The sequence below is a fragment of the Montipora capricornis genome, chromosome 8, assembly GCF_036669925.1.
Source record: "Montipora capricornis isolate CH-2021 chromosome 8, ASM3666992v2, whole genome shotgun sequence".
NCBI lineage: Eukaryota > Metazoa > Cnidaria > Anthozoa > Scleractinia > Acroporidae > Montipora > Montipora capricornis.
In genome coordinates, this window is record NC_090890.1 from 21,958,472 (window position 1) to 21,985,589 (window position 27,118).

General features: G+C 38.0%; 2 protein-coding genes and 1 long non-coding RNA gene across 5 annotated transcripts in view; 1 reads left to right on the forward strand and 2 right to left on the reverse strand.

Annotated features, from left to right (window-relative positions):
- Positions 1-9,372, reverse strand: part of LOC138013840 (uncharacterized) — a 50,050-nt gene extending 40,678 nt beyond the window's left edge. Inside the window, exon 1 of the mRNA XM_068860889.1 lies at positions 9,337-9,372. Within this exon, the coding sequence (XP_068716990.1) occupies positions 9,337-9,366 (30 nt within the window). The 5' untranslated portion in view covers positions 9,367-9,372. The remainder of the gene's footprint in view (positions 1-9,336) is intronic.
- A 559-nt stretch (positions 9,373-9,931) lies between these two features.
- LOC138014284 (uncharacterized) overlaps positions 9,932-27,118 on the forward strand; it is a 57,601-nt gene continuing 40,414 nt past the window's right edge. For 2 of the 3 annotated variants that reach the window (XR_011125289.1, XM_068861323.1), the window contains exons 1-9: positions 10,019-10,647; positions 13,402-13,619; positions 15,579-16,450; positions 17,147-17,220; positions 18,225-18,437; positions 18,798-18,944; positions 23,198-23,398; positions 25,781-25,851; positions 26,551-26,757. Coding sequence is in view for 2 of the 3 variants with exons in the window: in XM_068861323.1 (XP_068717424.1) it covers positions 10,168-10,647; positions 13,402-13,619; positions 15,579-16,450; positions 17,147-17,220; positions 18,225-18,437; positions 18,798-18,944; positions 23,198-23,398; positions 25,781-25,851; positions 26,551-26,757 (2,483 nt within the window). In the remaining variant the exon portion in view is untranslated. Of the gene's footprint in view, positions 10,648-13,401; positions 13,620-15,578; positions 16,451-17,146; positions 17,221-18,224; positions 18,438-18,797; positions 18,945-23,197; positions 23,399-25,780; positions 25,852-26,550; positions 26,758-27,118 lie in introns of all 3 variants that reach the window. The other variant, XM_068861324.1, reaches the window with a different exon arrangement.
- Positions 17,955-20,177, reverse strand: LOC138014285 (uncharacterized). The gene is made up of 2 exons (XR_011125290.1): positions 19,977-20,177; positions 17,955-18,403 (listed from the first exon to the last, which is right to left on the reverse strand). It is a non-coding gene; the product is annotated as an uncharacterized lncRNA (long non-coding RNA).

Genomic DNA, 27,118 nt, shown 5'->3' on the forward strand with positions numbered 1-27,118 from the left:
AGGCAACTCTTGTATGATCTGTCACGCTACAACATCTCCAGCCGAATGTTTTGAATCGATTTAAGCGAAGAAAAAGCCGCAATTCTTAAAAACAACATTTTAAAGGCATCTGGTACTCAACGGACGGTCAGATTCTTGTTCCCGATCCTGCGAACGTTTGCAGTAACTATAGCCCAAAGAATAGTTCTTCATTCAAGCACCAACATGCACTGGCGGTGTAGAGACCTTTGGAGGAACCATATATACGGGAATATCTCACTACTGCCTTTTTTTTTTAAAGTGGGATTGCTGAACAAGAATACTGGATAAAAAAACTCTTGAGAAGCGTAATTTATCTATTTCATATACTGAGTTAATAAGGCTAAATCTTCAGCAAATATAAATTCACTCAATTAGCCTCTGAAGCAACAATCATGCCTTCGTCAGTGGGCAACTTATTACTCCTTTTTAACCAATACTTCCTCTCGCTGTCTGTTTTTATACATTCTCCTACCACGGTCTACGAAAACGATCTGAAAAGATGAGCACAACGAAAAAAAGAATCCATTCGTACATTTTCTACGCAAGAATTTCAAAATCTTGGATTGTTAACTTTCTACAGAAACTCGAACATTTTTCCAATGTGGACAAAAATGTGTCAAGTACTATGGAGAGCTTTTGGACTGTATTACAAATTGGCTCTCTCCTATGCTGTCTACGGCTTTATCAAACACACAAACAAAGCTTTCTCAAAGCAACTGTTACTGAATGTGGTCACAAGAATACAATAGTATCTTCACAGATTTTAGCCAACCGAATGAAACCAAGCGCAGCGGCTGAGTCTGAAGGATAGTCCAAACTCTCGGCGTGCCGGACTTCTTTTCCAAGAGAAATGTGATGCACGAACATACCTTGCTGAACTGTTCAACACAGGACGTAAATTCTTGAATAAATCCGTACCTACTGCATTTAAAGAAAAAAAGCCTTCGTGAACTTGGCCATCTGCACATATCACTGAAACTCAAACAGGATGGAAACGAGTTGCTTCAAAATGCTCTCGTAATCCCTTCACATCAACGTGTGTTGTTAATGCGCGGATCGGAGATCGTAACGTTTTGCTAGAAATGTGTTCCAGTCGCTTGCCTATATTAAAAATGGAAACAAACAGTGAACGAAAGCGAAACCTCAAATGTGGTAAATTAAAAGTACTGAAGATTAAAACACTTTCTTTCTATAAACCAAAGCAAACTGCGATATGCTTTGCCACTGAAAACTGTGGAATTAACCTTTGCACATGTTATTCATCTTGATCGATAAATAGGGAAACCATGCAGCTGCAACAACTTTGGGCACAGGATATTGACATTTATTTTGTTCGGTATTTAAGTAGATGAATATTATTTAATCTGTGATATTAAGTCTTCGATTTATCTCAAGTTCTCAACTGCAATGATCTAACTTTATCATGCACTCCTGCAAATAATAGTCGCAAGTCAGCTATTGGCGAAGATTCCAAACCAAAAAGGACTTTTTTCATGAAGCAAACAGCCGAAATGACTATTCGCATACGCGGGATCCGTACAAAGTTTCTGTTCTACGATTCCTACGAACGACTCACAAGTTATGTAAATAATCAACCAAACTATACCAGGCACCTTCTTTAGCTCGTTAGTCGATTCAGAGCGGAAAATTGCATCAAATACGACTTCGTCAAAAACTATAACCACTGCACATGGGCAACGTTGTCCCAGCATCCTTTGTCTGCCAGTGCATGCAAACTATTTCTTTCGGTTATACTTAGCTAACTTTGGCTCCTTGGAAAGTCAACGGCTTGCCCTAGGCCTGTGCGCGGGACGTCAACGCAAGTGTATCTAAATATCCGGCCTAAGTCTGCACCATCAGAGTTCGGGAAACACTACAAGCGCAGGGTAAACAGTTTAACTTTCCCAAGAATTATTTGCAGTTCCTTAGAATCCCGGAGATTCACTCTTGTGCCTTGCCAAAAAGGCATCATTTACGACGTGAGACGAGTCAGTGGTTATAAGAATATCACAAAGAAATGAAACTGCATTTTAGGATCGCTCTAAACTGCTAATGGAGTTAGAAACCGCGTCCTCGAACATAAAGCGAACCTTCGATAAAATACGCTAAGCCCAACAGCTCAGCCTGCAATAGCACTTCAAGGTGCAAGCTCTCTTTACCTTGAAGTAGCTGCAAAATGCTCTTGACGAAATACGCATATGTCGAGGCGTCGTTTGCACGGACCACTGTATCGATCAGGAACCTTCACAATCCTGCCTTACCTTTCGTAAGAATAAACAACACTTACGTGCCACATCTGTCGAATTATAAGAATCGGCAGTTGGCAGCGTTTGTTTTTGTTCCAAGTCCACAAGAGAACTTACCTTTACCTTCACCATTTGGAAGAATTACCTTAGCGTACCCAAAGCACCTAACTAGTTGAGTTAACTAGGAAAGAAATGAATTATTTCAAATTGTTTGCAACTTGGAAAACATGGCTCGTGGATACCGTACTTTAAAGCACATATCCCACAAATCACTTGGAAATCTATAGGAACTATCAAACAAACTACGTTCAACAAATCCAGCGGTTTCTATGATGAGACAAGATTGTAAAAAAAAACGAAAAAAGACCTTCGTGTTCAGGAATGACTCTATGTTTTGATGGTCGATTCGATTTGATAAAACGATGATTATGACGAAATCTCGCGTCGTCATGCCGTATATTACGTTGTATAGCATAATCGATAGAGAATGAAGTTAATAAAGGTATTTTACGGTTCAACAAGACTTGTGATGTAATACTGACATAAACAGTATACAGTCCAGGACACTCGCTGCTTCAACACCATTAAGCTATCCTTCCGTGCGTAAGCTTTAACGTGGTAATTTCAAATGGTATCTGTTAGACGTTCAGTTTGGCGCAAAAAGCGTTTCCCATTAAGTCACCTTGAAAAGGCAACAGCCCAGTAACGATGCTCACACTTTCCACAGACAACGCGCTAAATGCTTGCGATGCGCGCGCTATGTCTTACTAGCAACTCGGAAAACTACTGATCAAACAAACCTATTTTGTTCCCAGCTGAGATCACACGATTTCAACGGCTTGCAGGACATGGCTACCAAAGAGAAGCGCACTCCCTTCCCGCGCGTTGTTCAACAGCGCGTTACACATTTTTAACTTCCTCTTTGCGTTTGATATATTTTGGTAAGACTATTTTGAAGACAATGACGAAACATACTGACCTTTAACCTCGCTTCAGCACGGTAGGATATGGCGACCAATTGGGCGTAGTGAAGCTAGGCTGAGCGTTACCTAGAACACTCACAACTTACATTAGTGTCATCTTACTTTTTTCCACTAAAGGGCAATTTCACCGACGTTTTTACCGAGAGAAAAGAACATTTCTATGGAGTTGTAATTTTTAGTCATTTCGAGACTTGGAGAGGGGACTAGGAGAGAGGAAGTCTTAAGGCCACGTGATTTAGTATTGGACCATTTACGACTTCTCAAAAACGTTTTGGCCAAAAATCGAACCACTCGCGTTCATGTTTTGAATGCGACATATGTGAAACTTCAAGTTTTGTGAAAGTTTTAGGGAACCCTACAAAAGATTGAACAGTTCAGGTATTTGAAATACATTTGTAAAAAGAAAGCCAATGAAGATGAGAAGATAGAAACCGTCGACTCATTCGTAAGTCTGCATAAAAAGTACTCTGATGGAGAAGCGGCTCATAAAAACTGTGACACGAGGAATTAACCGCCAGTGGTTCGTAACGTGTCATTTTAAGCGTGTTTTATCGATTTCCCCGAGCATAACCAGTCTCAGAAAATAAAAAAGTTGATTTGTTGGATATTGTCTCTTCAACTTAGTTAGGGTTAGGCCGCTAACAAACAACATATCTCTTAGGTGGCTCGCGCGACTGAATCCTCTGATAAAATTTTTCTAATGGAAGACATTAAAAGGAAAGAATATTATTTCACATTTCCCTAACCTGAGCGGTGTGGGCATAAATTCTACCTTAGCGTGAAGTGAATTCTTATTCCTTCAAATTTGTTCTAAATAGAAAACAACTCTATCACGTTTAGATCAATGCGCCTCATTCTGGGCCGTAGCCAGTATGAGGCAAACCGAGGCACTTGCCTCGGTCATTGTTTCGTGAAATTTTAAAATAAAGCGTGATTCCAGTGTTGTCTTTAATATGTAATATGCATCGTAAACACTTAAAATACTTCCGAAGATAATTTAACCACGGACATTGCCTCAGTCATATTTTTTTTCGGGCTACGGCCCTGTCATTCGACATGTGTTTGTAACACCACGATGCAGAGAAAGTTAAAAGGTGAAAGGACAAACCATTTTCGGAATGTTCTCACCGAAAAAAACCCGGAATTTGCTTTTTTATCTCAATGTTGTATGGATAAGAACCGCTAAGTGAATAATTGCAGCAGAAACTCGGATTTGATTTTCTTAATGCCATACGAACAAACTACGAAGCCAAATTATCGGGAGACAACAAAGAGAAGCCGCCCTTCACAGCTCAACCTACGTTTGGGTTTACTGACAAACGAAACGTTAAATTTCGGAAAGAAGAACTAGTTGATCATATTTTAAGCGAGTCATTTGTTAGTGGAATGCTTAAATAAAGTCAATTAGCTTATTGCTGGTTATAAGATAGCTTACAGTAGCTTATAGTGTTCAAGAATTTTTCGCGGACAAAATCGTTAACAATAGTTTACAAGATCATCTGAAGCCTTTTGAGCCACCAGCTTTTCTTGTAACTGAACTTTGATGTAGCGGCTATTAACGCTCGCAGATCCGGAGTTAATTGTACGGCATGAAACATTTTTCTACGTCTCTTCGACTTGATAACTGCCGGAAACAACTACGATCAAATTAACCGTTATGAGCTTTTGGAAACGGTGCCGCCTGAATACTAAAGCCAGGGCCGGGATACACCAAATAAATAACGCCTGTAATATCTTTCATCAAACACCGTCGACAAAAGCACACGCGACACTGAAACGATGAAACATTTCTGCATGTCTCCAAGAAGAAGAAGAAGAAGAAGAAGAAGAAGAAGAAGAAGCAAGCTATGGAAGAAAGCTGTCTAGTGGTATTTTTTTTAACCACTTATTGCATGCATCTCTCCTACCAGGCCTTTCATGAAGTAAAAGCCGCCCCTGAAGAGTAACTTCCCGTTGTAACTTTATTTGTCAAGAACCTTCTACACCAAATTAGGCACTGCCTAGAATGAAAGCTACTTGGACCAATTTCCTGACCCGGATATGCTCAAGTGCACGATCTTTCACATTGAAATATCTCTAACTTGAAACGTTTCGATCTGCTAATGATTTAAATCAGTGCTTGTTTTAAATGGTTCCAATGAGACTCTAAAGCCTGTTCAGTGCTTCGTTAGATGTGCGAGATGAATGTCTTTGGAGAATACAAGTCCTCAAGTTTGACCATTAATATGAAAAGTTTGCTCACAAGTTGAAACAGAACATTGATTGAATGAACTTGAGTCCTTTACTCTCTCCGAACTGTTTACTATTTCGTCCAAATTTGTACATCGACAGTTTTGGAGTCGGTGGATGTGTTTCCCCCAAACAAGGAAGCTAGTGAACTAAACAGTTCTGCTTGGATTTCAACTTGTGTGTCACTGAAGAATGAAATGAAAAGATGATGCCCTTGGCTTGATGAAGCCTATTACCACTCATTACGCCTTTCAAGGTGAAATTTCTTTCCTTTAGTTTCCTGGATCAGTGAGGACAAATGCATTCATGCATTTCGGTACAGTATTTTAAAGGAGCTCTGTAAACGAAGAACGAATCAGTTAAGCACCAAAGCCGAATTGCTTATCACAACAACGTTGAACTCGCCTGATGAGAAAGATTGCTTTTAAACCATGAATTTACTGTATGAAGATTAACTGGCTTTATAACAACTTTATCTGTTTGTTGCCTTGTTTTTGCATCTCTTTAATCAATACTCTGAGTGAGGAAACTTCAAGTTACTACTGACTTCAAAAATGAGTGTGATGACAAAAAGTTATAGTAGGTCCTTTCCTCGAAATTTTGATGCTTTCTCTGTTGGATAAGGGGAATGAAGGGTCTTGGATTACTACATCATAACGTGGTCTCAACAACTGACAAGTACTCAATCCGAAGAAAGGAACTAGACTTCGCCATGGGTATGGTTTGCTTTATTTAGAGCAAATTCATTTGTTTTTTCTCGTAATCGACTTTAATTTGTGCACACTTCCTAAATATGTGAGAAACAGTATCATCTGTAATATGTAGTTACCAAAGAATACCCATGCAACTTGAGCAATTAAGTGCTACAAGTAAAGCACGTTTGAAGTGTTCTTTAGTAGTGAAAAATGCACAGTTTGAACTGATCCGCATAGTTCTTCACTTTGTGACCAAAGACATGTAAATGAAGTTAGTTTGTTGGGTAACGTTGACTCACAACAATTGAAAGCAATCAATTTGAAAGAATTGCCGCGTACGCTGCGAATCATTCGGCGACTAACCCAATAATGTTATGTCGTGTCCAAAGTGGCAGTGGAATTCGTAGGCCAGAGAAGAGAGGCACCGTCTTATCACAAAATTATGACAGAGATTCTTGTCAGTCCTAATGTTATACTGTACCGTGCGTGATGATAGTTCAGAATTTGGATCAAATTTATTTGAAGGTGGCTGTTTTTGAAAGCTTATCGTGGACACAACACTTGCCATTTAGATAGCATTACCCTAGTGATCAGTGTTTTCAGCATAAAGAGGGCTTTATATGTCCGTGCCAAAAGGTTGAAGGACATAATTCAGTATACTATATCTTCCGACCTCAGAACCTCCTGTAATCGGTTCTCCGACGTTGGTCTCGACATCTTATCTTTTCGCAGTATTCAAGTTTCCTCGCAGAGTCGATAATTAGTCGAGGAATGAAAAGTAATTTTGTCGCTTCTATTCTATTACAGAGACCACGCGCTTATATATACGTTCCCTTTTCTCTATTATATTTGGTTCTCTACGTAGTTTACAAAGCTTGATCGCGTTTTTCATCATGTGAGCTCCTTCGAACTGAAGACCATTCCTCATGACATCGACCACTTGCCGTCAAAGGAAACAACTCGCTATGATATAAGCAAAACGTTACCAAAGATGTTAAAACAAGGAGGGGCGCACCATAACTGCGACACCGAAATACCCCACGATAATCAACATAAACGAACTCATATGACGCTTCTCAATTATGGTTCCAATGTCCATGCAAGAGAACACATCGCTAATATCGTGCGTAAGATCAACCACTAGTGACCGCGGACTTGGGAACAGCCCCATTTACGTATACAGTAGCCGAGGCACAGCACTCGAGAAGCAGTGCACAATATGTTGACGTTATTTGGTTAACACGTAAACGTTCCTGAGTGAACCAGAGCTGCCCACTCGTGCAGTCGTCAGGTACAACGATCTTTCATAGAATGGGACAGGCAAAACTATTTAACCTGTTACCAGAAGAAAAATGCGCTTTCATACTGCGGCTACAAATATAGTGACATCGTCGAGGCGGTCAAAGGTTCCGGAAGATCTTAGGTGTAAAATGTTTCACCTTTCCTTCAAGGTGGCTTACTTTCGCCTTTATGGAAAATACTTACTGATCATAAATACTTACTGTTAAAACTGAACAGCTTGATTCGCTTTCGTCGTTTACGTTTGATTTCCATTGACACAGTGGCACTTTCGCATGTCGCGTTCCCAAAGATGTTTACAAGGAAAGAGTCGTTCTACTGACGGAAAACACGTCACGTGACCATGAACAGACCAATAAGAATCAGGTATTCTATTGATTTGTCCGTAAATATTTTTGGAAGTGAAGCTATTTGTCCACTTGTTTATGCACGTAATTTCAACAGTGATTTGTAGTAAACAGTCAGCCATCGGAAGTTAAGTGAAGTTTGTGGGAAACTTTTTCTTCTCAAGTTCGTAACATTTTTGGTAATATTGTGGCCACTGAGCGTTATTCCAAATTTTGTGTCGTGCTCTCTTCCCTATTCTTTGACATCTAAATGTGGGAAACTCTTGGGACAGAACAGATGCGTATGTATCGAATCGGATCTAATCCTAAATCCACACCCTCAAAGTATCTTCAAATTTCATTGCCGTTCGTGTGATTTCCCTAGTCTTGGCCAAAATTAAAGGTTGATTTTCACTAGCGAGTAAGCGCAACATACGCAGGGCTCTTGTTCTAAAAAAAGACACTTCTGTTCAAAATACACCACTGAGTGTAATTTGCTTTTGCGCATGCGTGCGTCGCTTAGGAAAGAGTCATTCGTCGGCTCCTCGTGATATTTTGACTTCATATTCAAAGCTTGTTATCGGAAATGTTTGATATCACATTTGCGCCGGCTTAACCGGAACTGGGCTGAGCTAATTTCATTGTTCTTACTACAATTGTAGTTTCAACACTTATTATCGCTAGATGTTACTACGGTGTTGTAATGATTCAGAATGATATTGAAGACAAAAATCGGTAAAATTTACGATCCCAGCAAAACTGAGCGAATACCTATCTGCCTAACTCTGATAAATACTTCTCAACCGAATAATATTCTGTTTGTCAAACAATTATCGGCGATTATGAAAATGCATCACTTGCACCTTTGTTCTTTACGCAGGAACAGATAATATTAATAATTTGAATGAAATCGAAATAGTTATAACTGATGTCTTGGATAACAAATGCGAACATGAAGGAGTCTATTGTTAAGAAGAATAGATGTTGATATTGCGGGTTTACCAAAGATAAAAAGAGACAAAAAAGAACAAGTGAAAGAATACGAAAGTTTAAAAAATGAGCAGAATTATCTAGTAAACAGGAAGTGGTCGTCGAAGTTTCGAGAATTACTGATGACCATTCAAAAAGTGACGCAAAAAGTTATTGAATCACGCTACAATGTTTAAAGTTTAAATTGAAGAGAACTCCACGGCTGAGGTGGTGAAATTTCTTACCTCGGAAAGTCAGCTTGGATAGTCGAGCACTAGAGTAACCTCCACGACAGTAATAGACATCGGTTGTTAATCAATGGGAAGGCATTGTTAAGAAGCAATCTTAACTACTTTCAGTGGTTTAATGTTTGGAGAATCTATTTAACGCTGCTGTTGCCCTAACACGTTTTTCATGGTCGATGTGCCGCCCTAAAGCCCAGCGAGAAGCGGAATAAATACAAGGCTTGAGTCTTTTAGCATCATCTGGAAATTGGTCAACGAACTAACTTAGCGCATCATTCATTGAAATATTTGTGCCTTTTTCCTCTTATACTCGGTTAACTTACCATCATATTTAACAAGTCCATGTTTACCATCTCTCAGCTATCTGTTCCTATCCCAATTCCTGAGCAGTTGCGATATGTTTCCATTAATATCCTTTATGCTAATGAAGGACTAATAAAACTCCGACTTTTGACCCCCTTTGAGCAGCATGTAGACTTAAAAAGTCGCATATTGCGGTAATTTATTTCTTAAGCTTGTACATTTGTTTTCCCATTTCAGATCATGTGATGTTACTCTGGAGAACATTTTTTTTTTTCAAATGTCGTCTTGTGTACGTGCTTATGTACGAATAACTTATGAAAAAACAAAAGGAAAATTTTCTTGAGAACATCACGAGGTCTGAAATGGGAAAACAAAACGTACAAGCTAGAAGAGGTCAATAGCCCTCTTTCGATATATTAAAATTCAGTCCTAAACGAAAGGTATCATCTCTGGGGAATAAATATAAAGATTTTGTATTCCCGACAGCCTCGAGATGATGTCTTTTACTGTCTGAACTGAATTTTAACATACTACAGTGGGTGGTGCAAGTCGCCTCCCGCTTGCCTCCCGCTCAGGGAAAATTATCGACTTTAGGCCTGGGTCCTAGGTAACAACAGATATAAACGAAGATGGCGTCTGGAGAGGACACGAATCCTGAGGGAAATTTTTCCTGTTTTTACCCTCTGAACTACATCTGTGAAAAAGCAATGTCGTGCTCAAAAGATTTTCTTCCATTTTACGCTTTGCATTGTCAACATAGAAGGACCAGGTGAAACAAGACAATTTGAAATCGTCTTGAAAAAGGTGTTGATATAACAGATATAACAGTTTCTCGCTCAAGAGAAAACATCATGTCATTTGGTGGGAGGTCATTCAAGAAAGAAGAGTTGCGCCTGAAAAAAGAGCTCCAGAAACTAACCAAACAGTCAAAGAACGAATTTGCTGTTTTAAATACCAGTGATAAGTCGAAGCTACTTGAAAGCAGCTCCAAGACATCCAAGCCAGCCAAGAAACAAATTAAAATAAAACAAAAAATAGCCACTACTCATGAAGACGAAACGAGTAATTCAGATGGAGAAATTCCTCCACCGAGTCCCTCTATTGATTTAGAGGCAGAAATGAGAACGTTAACGACACCTGGCATTGACGATGCAAAAGCAGCCCTTGGTGAACAGCAGGAATTGCAACGTTCAGTAGCTGTTGAGCGAAGGAACTCGGATATAATATCACGTTCAACTGGAGTTGCCTCTATCCGTTCGAGAGTGGATTTAAATGTTGTAATGTACGGCAAGGGATTAGGTGATGAAAACAATCCAATGGGAAAACCAAAGGTACATGCTACGTCTACAGCTGTGCATTCCAATGTCTGAGCACAGTTAGCCTCCCATGCAGACGTTCTTAGGGCTTCGTCATGTGTTCCTCCCCCATTAATGTCTGCTGAAACAAAAAACTACTTCTCTTCCTGGATTACGGACCAATCAGAGGCTGTTTTCCAGTTTTGGGTAAACTTGTGTTTTGTATGGCATTCTTTCACAGCATGTGATTGGCTAATTGCACCGCACAATTAGTCAACACTGATTGCTTTCTTTAAGTACAGTAGTGGGCAAACAACCGTAGATCGGAAGTGGTTTTTCATTTCAGCAGACGTTAGTGAGGGAGAAATGCATGACATTTAGCCCTAAGAACGTCTGCGTGGGAAGCTAGTCTAAGAGCACAGATGACTTACTCTCCTTGGTATATGGTTGTTCTTACTTATCTTGCCTTCAGACATTCCAACCTTCCCAATTTGATCAGGAATCTCCCGATTTGATGTGTTGCCTCCTGCTCTCCTGATTTTTGTAAGGTTCTCCCAATTTATCACGAAATTTCTGAAAACAAGGAAAACAGTTGCTTATCTTTTAAAAAAAGTATTTTTTGTACGATCTGAGTGTAAAACGTTACGTATTACACTTTCTAATCCTATAATGTCTCGCTGAGTCTCTCCATTGAACGTCCTGTGTTGTGCAGACTCAACGCCAGCACTCTTACTCCATTTAGAAGCTCCAAAAATAGTGGACAAACATTAGTAAGAATAAAGACCTTATAGAATATGACAAAAATTATGTCACAGTGCAGGAAATGCACAAGAGAAACTAAATTTGCAAAATTTCCTGGGGGGGATATCCCCAGACCCCCCTTGCACCTTTAGCACAAAAACATACTCCCTATTTTCCTTCAAAAGGGGTTGGAATGTCTGCCCATTGTGAACATAAATGTACATTAGCCCACTACATTTTGCTGAAGAGAACAGACCTGATTACAAAAGTAGGAACTGCAACATCATAAATCTCTTTGCCAGCGGTGTGTGGGCTCTTTTTTAAACATCCCGCAGCACTCATTTAATTTAACACGAGTGTTTTTTTTATGTGGGTTCGAAATTGCTTCTCATGCATTGTTAGTCCAATTGAATTAAAAACCATTATGGAGCCAACTGATTGATGAAAAATGAAATTTTACTGGGTGAAATACGATAAAAAGATAACTTTAAAGTGTAAATAAAACAATTTCACATGTTGACTGACACAGCTCCTTTTTAACTCATTCATGTGCGCAAGAGCAATGGTTGAGTTATTGCGGAGAGGGCATTTGGTGTGGACTGTAGACCGTGGACTTTACGAATCTTCGCCAAAATGCCCTCAAAGCCCAAGCTGAGCCTGGGCATTTTTCTTCGACTTAGATGGCACTCGCACACTGCAATGGCGGCAGCCGATGCAACACCAATGGTATTTTATTGGATCTTCAAACAAAATATATCCTTTTAGAGCTCAAGAATGGAACGTCAATTCAGTAAACAACACAAGCGGTGAAAAATGAATATCTGGAATCTTAAAAGCAACGAACAATGGACTTGGACAACAATTGCTTTTTTTGATTTGCAAAATCTTTCCCCGTCACAGCTCACTTAGTGAGCTGTATTTTTGAATATATTATTTCTAATAATTATGTTATGTACAACACTGAAACCAAATGGCAAATTCTCTGGTATCTTTTTCTGGTTGGTTACTCAGAGAAGGAATCGAGAACCTTGAGTGGAAGTCGGATCTGTTGTTTGGCTATTTATAAGTTTTATTTATTTGTACTCAACTTTGCACAGTCTTCAAGTAAAAAAAGAATCTGAAATTTGATGAAAACTAAGACCTAAGACCCCGTGGTCTTAGTTTTCATACAGTACAATGTACTACAAAAAGTAATACCCCTTGTAAACAGTGGAACTTCTGGGAAAGAAACCTGGGAAAACTTAGCAATAGTCAGAGATTTGGGCGCTTACACAGACACAATGCCATGACACGCTTTGAGTGTTGTGTGACAGAAAAAAAAAACAGGGACATTTGTTGATGCTTGCTTACTGGCACAGAAACTAAAAAATTAATAGGGTCTTTTGAATAACAAGAAACTCAGTCTGTTTTAAACCCGAATTATTTTGTCAACTACACACTTGTTATGCTATTTTCCAGTATCAAGACAAGTCCACAATTTAACTGTACGTCACACAAACAATAAATGGATGCCGTAGATGGCCAATCTTACTATTATGTCTGATAGGGGACTGAAATAGTTTTGCATGTAGGACATTGATTTTCTGTAAGTTTCTCTGCATTTGCCTCACTCCCAAGCTTATTTCTCATCTTTAACTGCAACTTTATTAAGTAAGGGGGGTTCATCAAGTTGGTTGCTCATTTTGCATAAACATGAATGAGTTGGCTCCAAGGGACCTTTGATTTTACTTATGGTCTCTTTCTTGTTACGGTAACAGTAAATTTTATATTTTCATTTCAACTTTTGATGTTCTCATATTGCTACAGGTGTATGTTTACCAGTGTTCCAGATAGGTGACGGGTTTCGGGTCAAAAACCCGACAAGATCAGCTGCATGACCCGACAAATTAATGGAAAATTTATAATAATCTGGTGGAATCGGTGGGAATTGACCCGTTGGAATTCCCTATTGGCACCCTGCTTTAAAATCTTATTTGGAACACTGGTTTACATTCCTCTATGACCATGTATAATGTACATCTTTGTGAATTGTGACTTTTCCTTCTTTAGCGATCAGTAGTGAAACCACAGTCGGCACAATCAAGGAATCCTAAATCACCAGAAAGATCACCCCTACCAGATGATGTTCCTGCAAAGAAACCAGCCATCATTGGTTCCCAGAGCACTGCTGTTGCAGTTCAACTTGCCCTTCGTCCAGCACCTAAGCCCCCCAGAGTAAGCTCAGGCTCTCATGCAGAATCAACTAGGACATGTGCTTCATCTTTGAAGTATGACCTCTCACATCCTAATTTTAATTATGGTTAATTTTTTATTCTGCAGTACACAAGAAGAGCAATTCCTATTAGGTCCTTTAAGTTTGCTTTACATGTATTTCTAACAATAAAGCAACCAAAAGCAAAGCAGGAAGCCATTTTGTTTTTCTCAGTTTGCTCAGAAGTTACTGTTCTTGCTATTCGCCTACATGTATGATCTTTAGCCAATCAGAATGGGTAGAATGCACTGTTCACTTGAATGGTACTGTTATTGATCTTATGTAAGGAACAGAACTGGACAGCCTTCAGATACGTATAGTGTGGTTCAGTATGTTTTTCAGGTGCATCCTTACAATATATTTGAGGATCTTTGGGGGTTTTTTAAAAATTATCTTTTAAAACTTGCTTTAAAGGTTTTCAAAGGTTTTCTGACACTTGCTAAATTGTAACATACAGTACAATGCATTCGAAATCATTGTGCCTCGCAGATTTGGCCAGACCTGGAAAGGATTGTTCAAATTCCTGAAAGGTGCACTGTCATGCTAAATAAGGTAGCTGTTTTTAGACCTGTCAAAACTGGATAAGAATATTAATTGGTACATGTACATGTACTTCAGCTCGCAAGTACAACATTCCCTACAACCCTCTGAGAATTAAGATACATAAATACATGTACTTATACATATCAGAGCACAATTGACCAGATGGTGACTAAACAAACTTGCTCAAGCAAATTCCATTCAGGTTGAGGTTCCCATTAGCCATAGCATTCAATTCGTTTTCATGCCACCCTGATTTCTGACTGACTGGATTTACACGAGCTATCCATGAATGCTGTAACTTACGTAGCACCTTCAGATGCAGAACAAATTAAGTTCTTGCTTTTGGCAGCTACATGTATGATTCCAGCTAGGAACAAACTCCACCCCAGCCTCAACAATGCCACTTTTAGAGTTTGCTCATGTCTAACGGCTGACTATATTTTACTGGTCCTTGCATGGGGGTCCTTGCATGGGTGTCCCTGTGGCACCTGAAGGGTCAAGCCAAGATATTTTCTGACTTGCACTAATTAGAAGTCCTATATAAGAGATTGGTTCTGGGTCATTTCAAAGTTCTAGGCATTCAATTTCTGCCAGGCAGTGTCACAGTCATATTAAATACTAACTATGATTGACAAATTCAAAAACCAACCAAACCCAACTCACAAACGTTAACTTAGGCTACTCACCCTCCCCCCCCCCCCCACCCCACTCCCAAACTAACTTTGGTTTGCTTTTATACAAATGTAAGTGCAAACTAACAACTAGATCATAGCTTAGAGCCTCTAGATTTTATACAGGCATCTCTTGACACAGCCCCCCTTGCGTCTAAGATCTCCCCAAGCAAAAATCTAAGCAGCCACCTTTTTCAAAAATCAGTGAGATATATGTAAATACATGTATAGAATTTTTTTTTGGCACATAGACAGCTATTCATATTTAATTTTTTGTGACTTCCTGAAGGCATCGTCTCCAAACTTGAAAGTTTCAGTCGGTTTCCATCCTCTCCATCCTTGGCTGCAAACAACAACGAATACCTGTAGCTTCAGTGCACTTCAATAGCCATTGGCAACAAAACTACAGCATTATTTGTTTGGTCTTTGTTGATGCAAAGACGACTCTTATTGTTTTGAAGTTTGACTAAAATAGCACGACAGTGCCCCTTTAGGATCCATGAAGATCTCTGAAATTTTCTTAGGGGATTCTTGTTGAGACTTCCATAAAGATGTTTTAAAAGTATCATTAACCCCTTGACTCCTGAGGGTTCCCCATTGACGAGTAAAATTGTCTGGCATTAGACAAAGTAAAATGCTACATGTAAGTATGGCCGGTTTAGGGGTGAATGGGTTAATATCCTTAGGATGGTATGGGGAATAGGCTTGATGTTATAATTGTAAATAACACCGTTAAAATGTTTGCATTTTTATGAACACAGGGACTGGGAGTTATTCTCTCCAAACACACCCACCTCACTGATTGATGGAAATGCTGTGATTGTGAATGCTGGTGATGAAGACAGTCAAATTTTCAAGGAAAGGCTTGAAGTTAAATGGGAGAGTGATCAATTTGAATCAAATCCAAATCAAGAGAAAAGAGCTACAGAAGAGAGTCATGAATATAGAACCACTGAGATTTCTGTTGATTATGAAATTCAGGAGACAAAAGAAGAAGGAGAGAATACAGAGGCCCAATCTGAAGACAAACAGGAAGATGCTGTATTAGTTACAACCTCTTCCCCTGCATTAAATATTGAAGAAAAGCAAATAGTGGAACAAGAGAGTGAAGATGAATCTCCTGTCAGTAGAATCCATTCTCAGATTCTTGAACTAACAAGGAAGATAAGCTTACCAGAGACAGGCTTACTCAATCTAATTCGGGCAACTGAAGAAGCTGAAAATGAATCCAAAAAGCAAAGAGAAGGGGTGGTAGCATCATCTTTATCTAAGGACAGCCTTTTAAGGAGAGCCATGGGTGACCATGGATCTTCAGATTTCAAACTTTACAGATCTTTAAGAAACTCATTGCATCAAGATCCCAAACAGGCATTCTCAAATCCTAGTTTATCCAAAACGTCTGCACCTGGTGATAAAACCAAGCTTCAGGTTGATGACTTAGCCCCAAAAACGTCTGTAGAAATGGAAAGTTTTGACACAGATGCAAGGAAAGAAAAACTAAGTACAGTGCTGAAAAGTGACAGTGTTGTGGAAGATGGCAATGCCAACATTCAAGTTGCAGCTGAATTGCCAAAGACTGAAGGTAAAGAAGATACAGGAAGAAGTCGAGAGACCACCAAAAGAGACCAAATAGGTGAGAAATATTCATTAGGAATACAATATTTTTTTGGCTTTAATGACCCACAGTAGATCATTCTTTACAGTGAGCATACAGTGTGACCTTTTATCATATTATTAATTAAAAGTAGGACAGTTTCAAATGGTCCTACTGACATGGACATGAACATGGACATGAACCTCCCAAACAACCCAGGAAAACAATGAAAGGTTTTGGTACAATTTATAGAACTTTCTGAATACAAAAGGCTACGGGTAGCCTGCACTTTGTTCGAAGGAATTTTAGCTAATTGCCTTTAAAATTCACAATGTTTCAATGATTTTTTATGTTACAAAATCTTGGTAAATATCCAGTTCAACTCTATAGTCCAAAGTCCAAAGTCCACATTGCGTGACCCAACCATATCATTAAATGCGATCATAGAATAGTTGTTCTCCTTTAAAACTGTTTTTAATGGAATTGACTCCAATCAAAACGAGTAAACAGATGCTTGATACAAGTTTTTATGATGGTATTTAAAAACATTTTAATTTAATACTTTTTCATTATGATAACAATACCGGTAAGATATGTTACCGAGGCGTGTCATGACCAGATATTGTATTGCATGCAACAAAAACCCCAAAACGTGTTTCGGGCCAGGAAGGGTGCAGTAGCTTAATACATGGATTGTACATGTTGTATATTGCATTGGTGTGTTGTGTTTTGCAGCATCCCAACCTTTTACAATACTTCAAAGTCAAGAACGCACTAGCCGAAGTATGACCAATGAACAGGCTTTAGAGGTGAATTAACGTGAATAATCATCTTTTTTCCATCTTCAATACTTAATGTGTAATTAATGGAAAAATAGCATAATCTTATGACAACAATCATGGTAAAAGTTTAATGTCTTCAGACTGATAGGAGATATTTCAAAAATGATAACACCTTGTTTCTTTTCTTCAAAAAGTCTTTCAAAATAAATTTAAGATATTATATAGTTATTATTTTATTTCATAGGCACTTCAATGTTGCCTGTACAATTAATATGAAGCTGATTATTATAATCAATGTAATAAATAAATAAATATTAATTATTACAATCAACTTCATATTAATTGAACGGGCAACATTATAGTGCCTATGAAATAAAAATAATAAAGTTCTATGTTATAATATTATCTTAAATTTATTTTGAAAGACTTTTTGAAGAAAAGAAACAAAGTGTTATCATTTTTGAAATAATATTATCTCCTATCAGTCTGGAGACATTGAAGTTTTTTAATAATTTTGTAAAAACTGATCATATCATCAGTGGTTCCAAAGGAAAAATAAGAAAAATAATATAGAATATCCTCAGGAATATTAACCCATTGGCTCCCAGGGGTTCCCCATTGACGAGTAAAATCGTCTGGCCAGTTCAGGCTGCTTTGGAAGTCTAAGGGTTGAAGTGGTTCTCTTCAAACTTGGCACACTGTTAATTAATTTTTGGAATTGAAAACAGATGTCCTCATTTTTTTGACTCAACCAAACATCATTCACTGTCAATGGTAGGTAACTTTATTTCAACTTGGGTTGATGAGGCTGATTAGGACACTCGCAATACATGCTAATATGCTGAGAAAAGTAAAAATGTCATTTAAAAAAAAAAAAAAAACAATCAATTATGTTAACCACTTATAATTTGTGTGATCCGAGATTTAAACCAGATGGTACACATGGTAACCACTCCAGTGGCAACAGCAAGCTCCCTTCTTTTCAATTATAATTGAATAACTTTTATTCCTTCATTCTTCTTTACAAGTAGTGCATTCAGTTGGCTCCAGAAGTTTTTCCTGAAGACATCATTAGCATCCAAGGCCACAATGTTCAGCTTGAATCCAAAGATATCATTGCTCCTACTAATAGCTCTGACTTTCTTCATCAAGAGTTGAAAAAACAATGGATTGATCTGGGACAGCATAAAAATGTGCTGTTTTTGGATACCTGGGAAGTAACAGATAAAGGAAAGGAAAACAAGGTATTAGTTTCATTTTGTGTGGTGTGATCTTCAAAGTGAAAGCGTCTTTTAAGAAAAGCTCTTGAACTTTTGATAGAGAGATTCAGTTGTTAAAACTACTTTTAATTAAAATATTTTAAATACTTTATAGTATTTCAAACATTTAGAGGATCCTGGTGAAAATAGATGTGGAGAATCTCTGCATCCATGAATGATTCTTCTAAATCGTTTGAAGAAATTTCAGATTCCATGCTGATCCTTGCAGTCATCTTCATTATTTTGGTTGCTCATAAATCACCTATCCTCATTAAAATTTGATGATTTTTTGAGTGATCAGTATACAGTGATTTATATTATTTTTTGTTTTATTGATTTCCGCAGGCCCATGAAAGCCATAACATTCATCACTTTTGTACCATGCCTTCCAGAGTGGAGCTTCCACCTCATCTTTGTAGGAAGACGAGAGATGAACACACAAGAGACAAGTTCCATAAAATAATGGAAAAAGCACCAGACGGAAATTTTAAGGTGGAGTGTTGACAACTGTACATGTATAATTATGGTGTCCCAAAGATTATTAAAGAAAGGAATCCTTGATAGCGGTATAAAAGCCCATGGCCAAATGAGAGTGAGAGTTGATGAGAGTTGAAACTCTTGCTCTCGTTTGGCCAGGAACTGTCTCATTGACTCTCTTACTGACTCTCGAGAGTTCTAATCGAATTTAAACCTGCACAAATTTTTCATGAGAGTTGGCGAGAGTCTTGTCTTGTTTGGCCGCACACAAGAGTTTGAGCGAGAATTTTGTGGTCAGCAGTCACGTTTTATCCCAGGGGGCTCAGAAAAAAAAATTATGGTGTCAGATTTGGGGATCAAGGGCATTTGCCAAGGCTGACTATACCGTCTGGATATTTATGCAGAAAGGGTTTTTCCAGGCTCTCTCTTTTGTTTGCACGTGAACTCTCGGCAAAACTTTCGTCAACTCTCGCACTTGTCAGGCCTTCTGATAGGGTGCGATTAAAAAATGCAAATTATGCGATTTTTTCAGGGCAGATTGTGCGATTAGAAAGGCCAATTATGCGATAAATAATGTAAATTATGCGATTTTTTTCTCAGCAATTTTAAGCTTGTTTTATAAGGTTTCAGGTTAAGAAAAACACTTTTTTGCTGCCCTAAAGACATTTTGAACACAAAGGAACAGTAATTATGTATCTCGATCGACATTAGTTGGGATAAATAAAAAAAATGAGGTCTTCTGCACTACCGGTGCACCACGTTAAAAGTTGAAAGGACACAGCTAACATGCCAAATGAATGATCAAGGTGCTCGTCAACCACGAACTTCCGAAGATGGTCAATACCGCCATTTATACGAGAGAAAATAAACCGCGGTTTTCTCTGGCCGCGGCTTATATTGACCTGGGTATATATTCGTATAAATAGTTCCTTTTGCGTATTTTGTACACCGTGACCAGAGTAAGTCGCGGCTTATTTTCTCTCGTATAAAAGGCCCTAATATTGCACGACCAGAAAAACATCAGTCCATCGTCCACGTGGAGCGTACCTGTGAGGTACTTTCTTGTTCGATCGTGAGCTGTCAGATTGGGCGGAAGGTGGAAACTTCCTTCTTCGTCGAAGAAAAAGCGAGCGTTTTCACAACAAACTTATCCATGAGTAAGTTTTTATCAGTTTTCAACGAAAAAAACTACATTTTGCCGAAAAACTTACAACTTCGCTTATTTTTCAAAATCTCTTCTCTAAGAGAAGGCAACTGTGTTATTTCAGTGGTGTGTATATAAGGGCGTGTTTGTGTTGCACCAATAGAAAGAGACTTGTACCAGGTCCCCGACATGAAAAATAAAGCCTTGAACTTCAAATGTTTACGAAATCGAAGGTGACAAAGGTTTTTTAGCCATTTCCCAAGATAAATCATCTTAAAAATGGCGTATTTATGCAGGAATTTCTAAGAAACGTGTTGATTTATGTTTCATTTTATGAACTTTGTGCGTCCTTTTGTGAATTATGCGATTTTTCGTGGATTGTGCGATCGGATGCGATTTGAGGTCGATTGTGCGAAATCGCACCATGGCCTGACTTGTGTGGCCAATTCTCGATCACTCTCACAGACTCTCATGAGCTCTCAAGAGTTTCAACTCACATCAGCTCTCGCTCTCTCGTTTGGCCAGGGCTGAACACAGTGTTTGAGATAAATGTCAGTGTAAGACGTTTCACCAGTCGAAAACGCTACATTAAGCTGATGACCTGTTCCTCTCACGTGTATCTTCTATAATGTTTGTGTATAGGCTGATTGGTATTCAGCCATGTTCAAGATTGCAATAATACTAATTAGATACATTCTAAATGAGTGTCGCGAAGAATCCTCTGACTGTTCTCCTCAGCTATCATGATTACCTGTCTAGTGCTCAGTGATGGAAATATCTGTGCTCTAATGCCACTGTACCAACCCTCCTCCCCAAAGAATAGGTATCCAACATGGGGCACTAACCTACTCCCTGAGATTAAGAATCATGCTCTATGGACTGAGCTAGCTGGCCGTCATACACTTATGTCTTGAAATAAAGTCAATAAAATTAATATAAAGTCCACCTCCCCGCTGTACTTAAGAAGGCTCGAAATAGTTTCTCCTTTTTTCAAACAAATAAACATATTCTGTCCTTAGATACAGTTAGGGCAATCATATCAAGACGAAATTTGGCCAGGGTATTAAGTACCTATCGTAGATTTCTCACATTATGTTTTCCTCCAAAATAATGTTACCATGGCAACGATATTAAGCATTTCTTTGAGCCTTAAAATCAACATACGTGGTCCTTTTTGAAGAAACGGGACGGTGAAATTTTCCCATTCATCGTTACCAGATAATGTTAGAAATACTCTCTAAAATATTTAAAATTCAACAAAATCTGTAGGTCAGCTTTTCAGAAAAATAAGTTTTTTTGAATTGTGCCTTTAATTATTTTTTTCACCTACAGAATTTTTTTAAATTTGAAAGACAAACGGATTAAATTAATCTAAGCTAACATGCAAAAAATGAAAAAAATTCACCGTCCAGAAGCAGAGATATAAACGAGTAAAGTTGCAAAATCAGGAAAAATTAGGGGGTTACAAGATCAGCATTTACGCATGCGTCACCCGCTCATTCGAGTCCGCGCGTGAGTGAAGCTACAGGTCAACACAAACGGATTTAAGCGACTATTAAACCGTTTAAGTAGAATTTTCGTAGTTTTCGTGAATAGGAGATGTCTATTTATATTCCATGTATATAGGAATTGGAGAAAGGTAAGCGAAATTAGCGGTATTTGTTTATTTCTGGTGACCCATTTAAATCATGAGCTGACGCAAGCAGCTTACGAATTGCGTGTGTGGCTTACGCGCGCGCGCTCAGCTGAAAACCCTTTCGAGCCTCCTTAACTTGAAACCTTTACTTAAAGATACACTGTAACATACTCAATCCTCAGACTTAACGGGACACCTGGTGAAGTTCATCAAAACTGAGTTTGCATCTACATGTAATTACTTACATGTACTTGCAATCCTAGGTATCAGTGTTGGTAATTAACCCAACCAGACCAAATGGATTTCTTGGCTTCAAAAGAACAGGAGACATAATTATTTTGCCATCTTCCTGTTCAGTCAGATTTGTCCTTTAATTTAAAATTATAAAATTTATAATTGAAGATGTGTAGAATTTAAGACATTCTTTTGATGAACTAACTTTATTGGCAAACTTCATCATTGATGAGTACAATTTTCTTTGTTGGTCTCTCTTTTGAGATATACATTATAACACCTTATTAAATGGTGTAACATATAATTTTAAAAACTGAATTGCGGATATCAGATTTCCAGCATTTTCATTTTCATCAGTTCATATACCTGCTTACATCGTTTTCGATGTGTTACATCTTCTGGTTGCATGATACTGATCGAGACTGTTGCCAAAACTGTGTCGATTTGAAACTGCTGCCAAAAGTGGAGCGTTTTTCAAAACGATGAGGTTTCATCTGTCGTGTAAACAGCGAAACTGTGTCAATTTGGATACAGTTACTATTTTGGCTGGAAATTTGCATTAATGTCCAATTCCAAATAGTGAATTTAGCACGTAGTGCAGTACTCGCTTATACCATCATGACTTGGATTTTCTGGCGAAAACCGTTCCGTGTAAACACTTCCAAACCGATTTTGATGCGGTTTCGAAGTCATGAAACTGTGTCGATGTGAAACCGCATTCATGTAAACACTGCCTGAAAAACGCCCTTTCTGTCCATGTTTACTCTGAGACAGTCATTATTACGATCTCACTTTTCATGTGTTCTCTTGACCCAATAATATTATAGTAAAATGGTGTTATAGTGGAATGGTAAAGTATCATCGGTATTATTGATACAAAAGAATGTGTTTGATAGCTGCATGAATACTGTATAATTTTATATGTATACCCATGAATCATGTTAAACTACACACCAAAACATCTACCGGTAATAAGTTATTTATTATCAGACTTTTTGTACAAAGGTGTTAGCAAATGAATTGTAAACAACCAAGAATGTGTGACAGATTTGTGTGGGACAAGCATGCGGCAATGTCAGCACCTAAACTAGTCAAAGCTGTTCTCTACTGTAAAATAACCAACTGTACAATGGCTAACTGTACAATATTGTGGAATATTTGTACTTGTTTCATGCGTTTTCTGTACAATAACTAAATTCAGTTAATAGATAATAAAATTAGTTTCATGGTTTCTCTTTATATCAAATGTGACAGCAGTTCTTGGAAGGAATGTCAGAAACTAGTCGTGAAGAGGCAGAGCAAGGAAGAACTGACAGTCAAGGACTGCCAGTCAAGGGCGAAACTGAAGATGACAGGCGATGGTCACTTGTGGCACAGAAGATTCTGATGGATGCAGTTGTGGCAGGTGACTCAGATGAGACCCTGACCAGGCTTAAGAAGGCCTCTGACAATCTGGTAAGTTTAATAATAATTTTATCCACTGAAAGTATAAATTATTATATAATTATTTTTTATGTGGTTTAATGTGTTGAACTTCTTGTTGTCATTATTGTCCTCATCATCCTCACAATGTTATTGTGGCACAAAGATGTTGACATCACAGTAATGACAAGAAGTAGAACAACACATGAAACCATGTAAATCACAATTGCTGCCACAGTGAGCGAGCCTGTTCAGCAAACGAACGAGGTAGCTCTCTTGTATCTGGAGAAGAACACCTTTTTCTTTGAAACACAAGGGATTGTGGTCAAAGGTGCAAGGAATTGTGTGTATGCACGAATGGAAGAATTAAGAATGCATGGTATGATCTTGGCACACGGAAGGTTCACAGGTCTGGAAAAAATAACAGATTCCCATTTTTGGATATTTTAGGGTATTTTGAAGAATACCAATAAAAATCCCAAATTTGGCAAAGTGAGACAAGTCCCAACCAGGGAATTCCCAACCAAGTTCCCTGATTGGGACTTGTCTCACTCTTCCAAATTTGGGATTTTTGTTGGTATTCTTTAAATACCCTAAAATAGCCAAAAATGGGAATCTGTTATTTTTTCCTGTGGTTAAAGCCTGCTCTGTCTCGTATCCTGAAACTAAAGATACTGGAGTTTACAGTCTGTCACACAACAAAAAATTAATTCAAAAATGTTTAAGAAAAAAGGCCAAAAACTTGGAATGTTGTAGGAAACAAATCTTTTAACCACATTTCCAATTCTCAGGTCTGTGCGGTACATCTTTTCCGAATTGTGTCGCCATGTGGTCCACCAATATGGCCGCATGCCAGTAATCAACGAAAACACCTGGAGTTCACTTTGCGATGAAAGCGCTTACTTGTTGCTCATGAGATAAAATACATATGTACAGCCTGTATGAACACATCTCCTAATATACTTGAAAGGCTCAAACTGCTGAGATTTATAGCCCTGGATAGATTTTTTTTTCATCCGAATAGCTTTGTATCATGGTGTAACGCAAGGAGATAATACAGAAATTAAAAATAATGCTGTATTTTCGAAACGAAAGACATCACGGAACCGGAAACTTGAAAAAAGATTTATGTTTAGGTCATCTTCAATCTCCTTTATTATTACCGGTATATACTTTAAATTTGGTAAATATAATTATTTATCACATACGGGCAAAATTACTGAATGCTAATTGGCTGAGACAGAGGGCATTTTTCCTTAATCATGAAGGTACTTTTGATAATCAAAAGGGCATGATTACTTGATCTTGATTGGTTAACAGTTGCTTATCCAGAGCAAGCGAAGTTACAAGAGAATTTTCTTCCAGATTTAACTACTTTTTTGTCCACACATAAGTTTCTGTTGACAGCAACAATTTATTAAATTGAACTTTAACCAAATGGAAACATGTTGATTGTCATTTGTCGTGGCACTGAACAGGCTTCCCTCAATAATAATTTTGCCCTTCACTTGATAAACATGTAATCGCAATGTGCCCTCGTGCAAGGAAGGATTAATTTCTGTTGTATTTTCAAAGTTTTCCAAATTGTCCTCATTGCATTGCCACTCGGGCAATTTTCTGAAAACTTTGAAAATACATATGAAATTAATGCTTAATTTCCCTCTGGCCCATGTGATTACATATACTAATTAATTAAAATTATTTTCATCATCAAGCCCATTGTCATAGTCTTTGGGAGGTTACGTGCATTGTAATAAGAGTAGTAATAATTATTTTATTATTATTATTATTATTATTATTATTATTATTATGATTGTGATTATTGTTATTATTATTATTATTGATATTGGTTTTAAAAGACCAGTTAACCCAATGACTCCTGTGCCTAGTATTGTTATTGCGCATACATTCTGGGCATCTCGAGATACTTGGATTTCCTATGGGTGGTGCTTATTAATGACAGGGATATTTTTGTGCGGTTCAAAACTATGCGGAGAAAGCAGAACTTAGCAAGTACTCTCAAGTTGGTATTCAAAAAGAAAATTGGGGGTAACCACGCATTTTGCAGAGATAATTAAGATTCAATTTGGAAAAGAATGCCATACATTGCTTTGTATTTCAAAGCTTTTTACAAATATTTTTGATTAATTATCTTCGAAAAATGTGTGGTTACCCCTAATTTTCTTTTTGGATTTCAATAACACTTGTTAAGATCTGCATGTACATTTCCTGCATAATCATAAACCGCGGCAAAAATACCTTTGAATTAGTAGGCACCGTCCTCAACAGATTTTACTGTGTCTAATGCCAGACAATTTTACTCATCAAATGGGGGTGTCCTAGGGCACCTGTGGAGTCAGTGGATTAGCCCTGGAGCTATTAATAATAAGAGTAAATGTCTTATCTGCTGTCTAGTTTTCAGCTGAGAGAGGAGAATCACTTGATATTGTTGGGGTCAAACTTCAGCTCAAGGATGACACTTCAAGGTCTAGTTTGTAGTTGATTAATTTTTTGAAATTACATTGTTTTGAAAAATTTTTGTCTTTAGCAACATTGTGTTTAAGTCCTCATTTATTGAGAGCATTGAAGTGGTATAACTTCAAGTCATCATGAGTGAAGATGGTCCAATGTTCAAAAATCATTTCACTTGCCTCTTACAGGATGTACCGGTACATTTACGTGTAAGTTGAACTGGCAACTGACCACCTCCCAGCTGACTTTGAGGGCTTAGTTGGTAGAGGAACTGTTGAAGTTGATTGTATTGTCTAACTGCAATGATCTCTCTAACTTTCATTACTATTTACTCGACAGAATATCACTTTTCTGATTGGTCAATGACTATTGCATAAATAGGTTATAATAGTGCAAAAGAGGTTATAGAGTGCAATACACCTGTACTGAAGTTTCTATGGAAATAAAGCGATGGAGTAATTTTTTTGAGTATAACTTTGACAATACATGAAAATTGTGTGAACTTGCTCGTATATTATGTTATTTATGGTCACTTGGGACATTTTGAAAGTTTTCAAATTGCACCCGCCCATGGCTTGTCCAGTTTTGAGAACTTTCAAAACATCACTCATGCATATAAATCCCAAAATGCACTTGTGTTTATACAATTTCCTATACTTTCATAGTCAGATGTGTAGATTGATTTGGATTATAATTATTCACTCAAACAACAGACTCTATTGGACACCAGCACCTCCAAAAATGAACCTGCTTCCAGCAACAATTAAGTCACAGCTGTACCCTGATTATCAGGGTGCGTTGCTGTTACAGGAGAGCGTAGGAACAGAGCTTAGGACATTGACAGCAGGGTTTGACAGTGATGATGAGGATGATGACATGGAGGCTGAGATAGAAACTGGTGATCAGAAAGCCAGAAACAGGTGATGACATGATAATAAATTAATAATACGTATTTATTCAAATAAAAAAGCAGCCTTCAGAGTGCCAGACTGGATTCAAGAAGTAGTGACCAATAATATAAAGCAGTTTAGTCCAAAGAAATCTAAGCAATCCAAGGCTGGTTGTGTCAGCCGAGTTGATCAAAGTGAATAGACTGCTAGAGGGAGATTGGAAAGCTAATATTTTTTTTTACTATTAGTCCTTCGTCAGAGTGTACATGTGGCTTTACTTTTATAAGGAGGCATAAATTTGTGGTTGCATGGCCTACGCGTTCAGGAGGGATGCGATGCATTACCATTACTTCAGTAGGCCGTCTCGTGCAATACTTACTCATTAAATTTG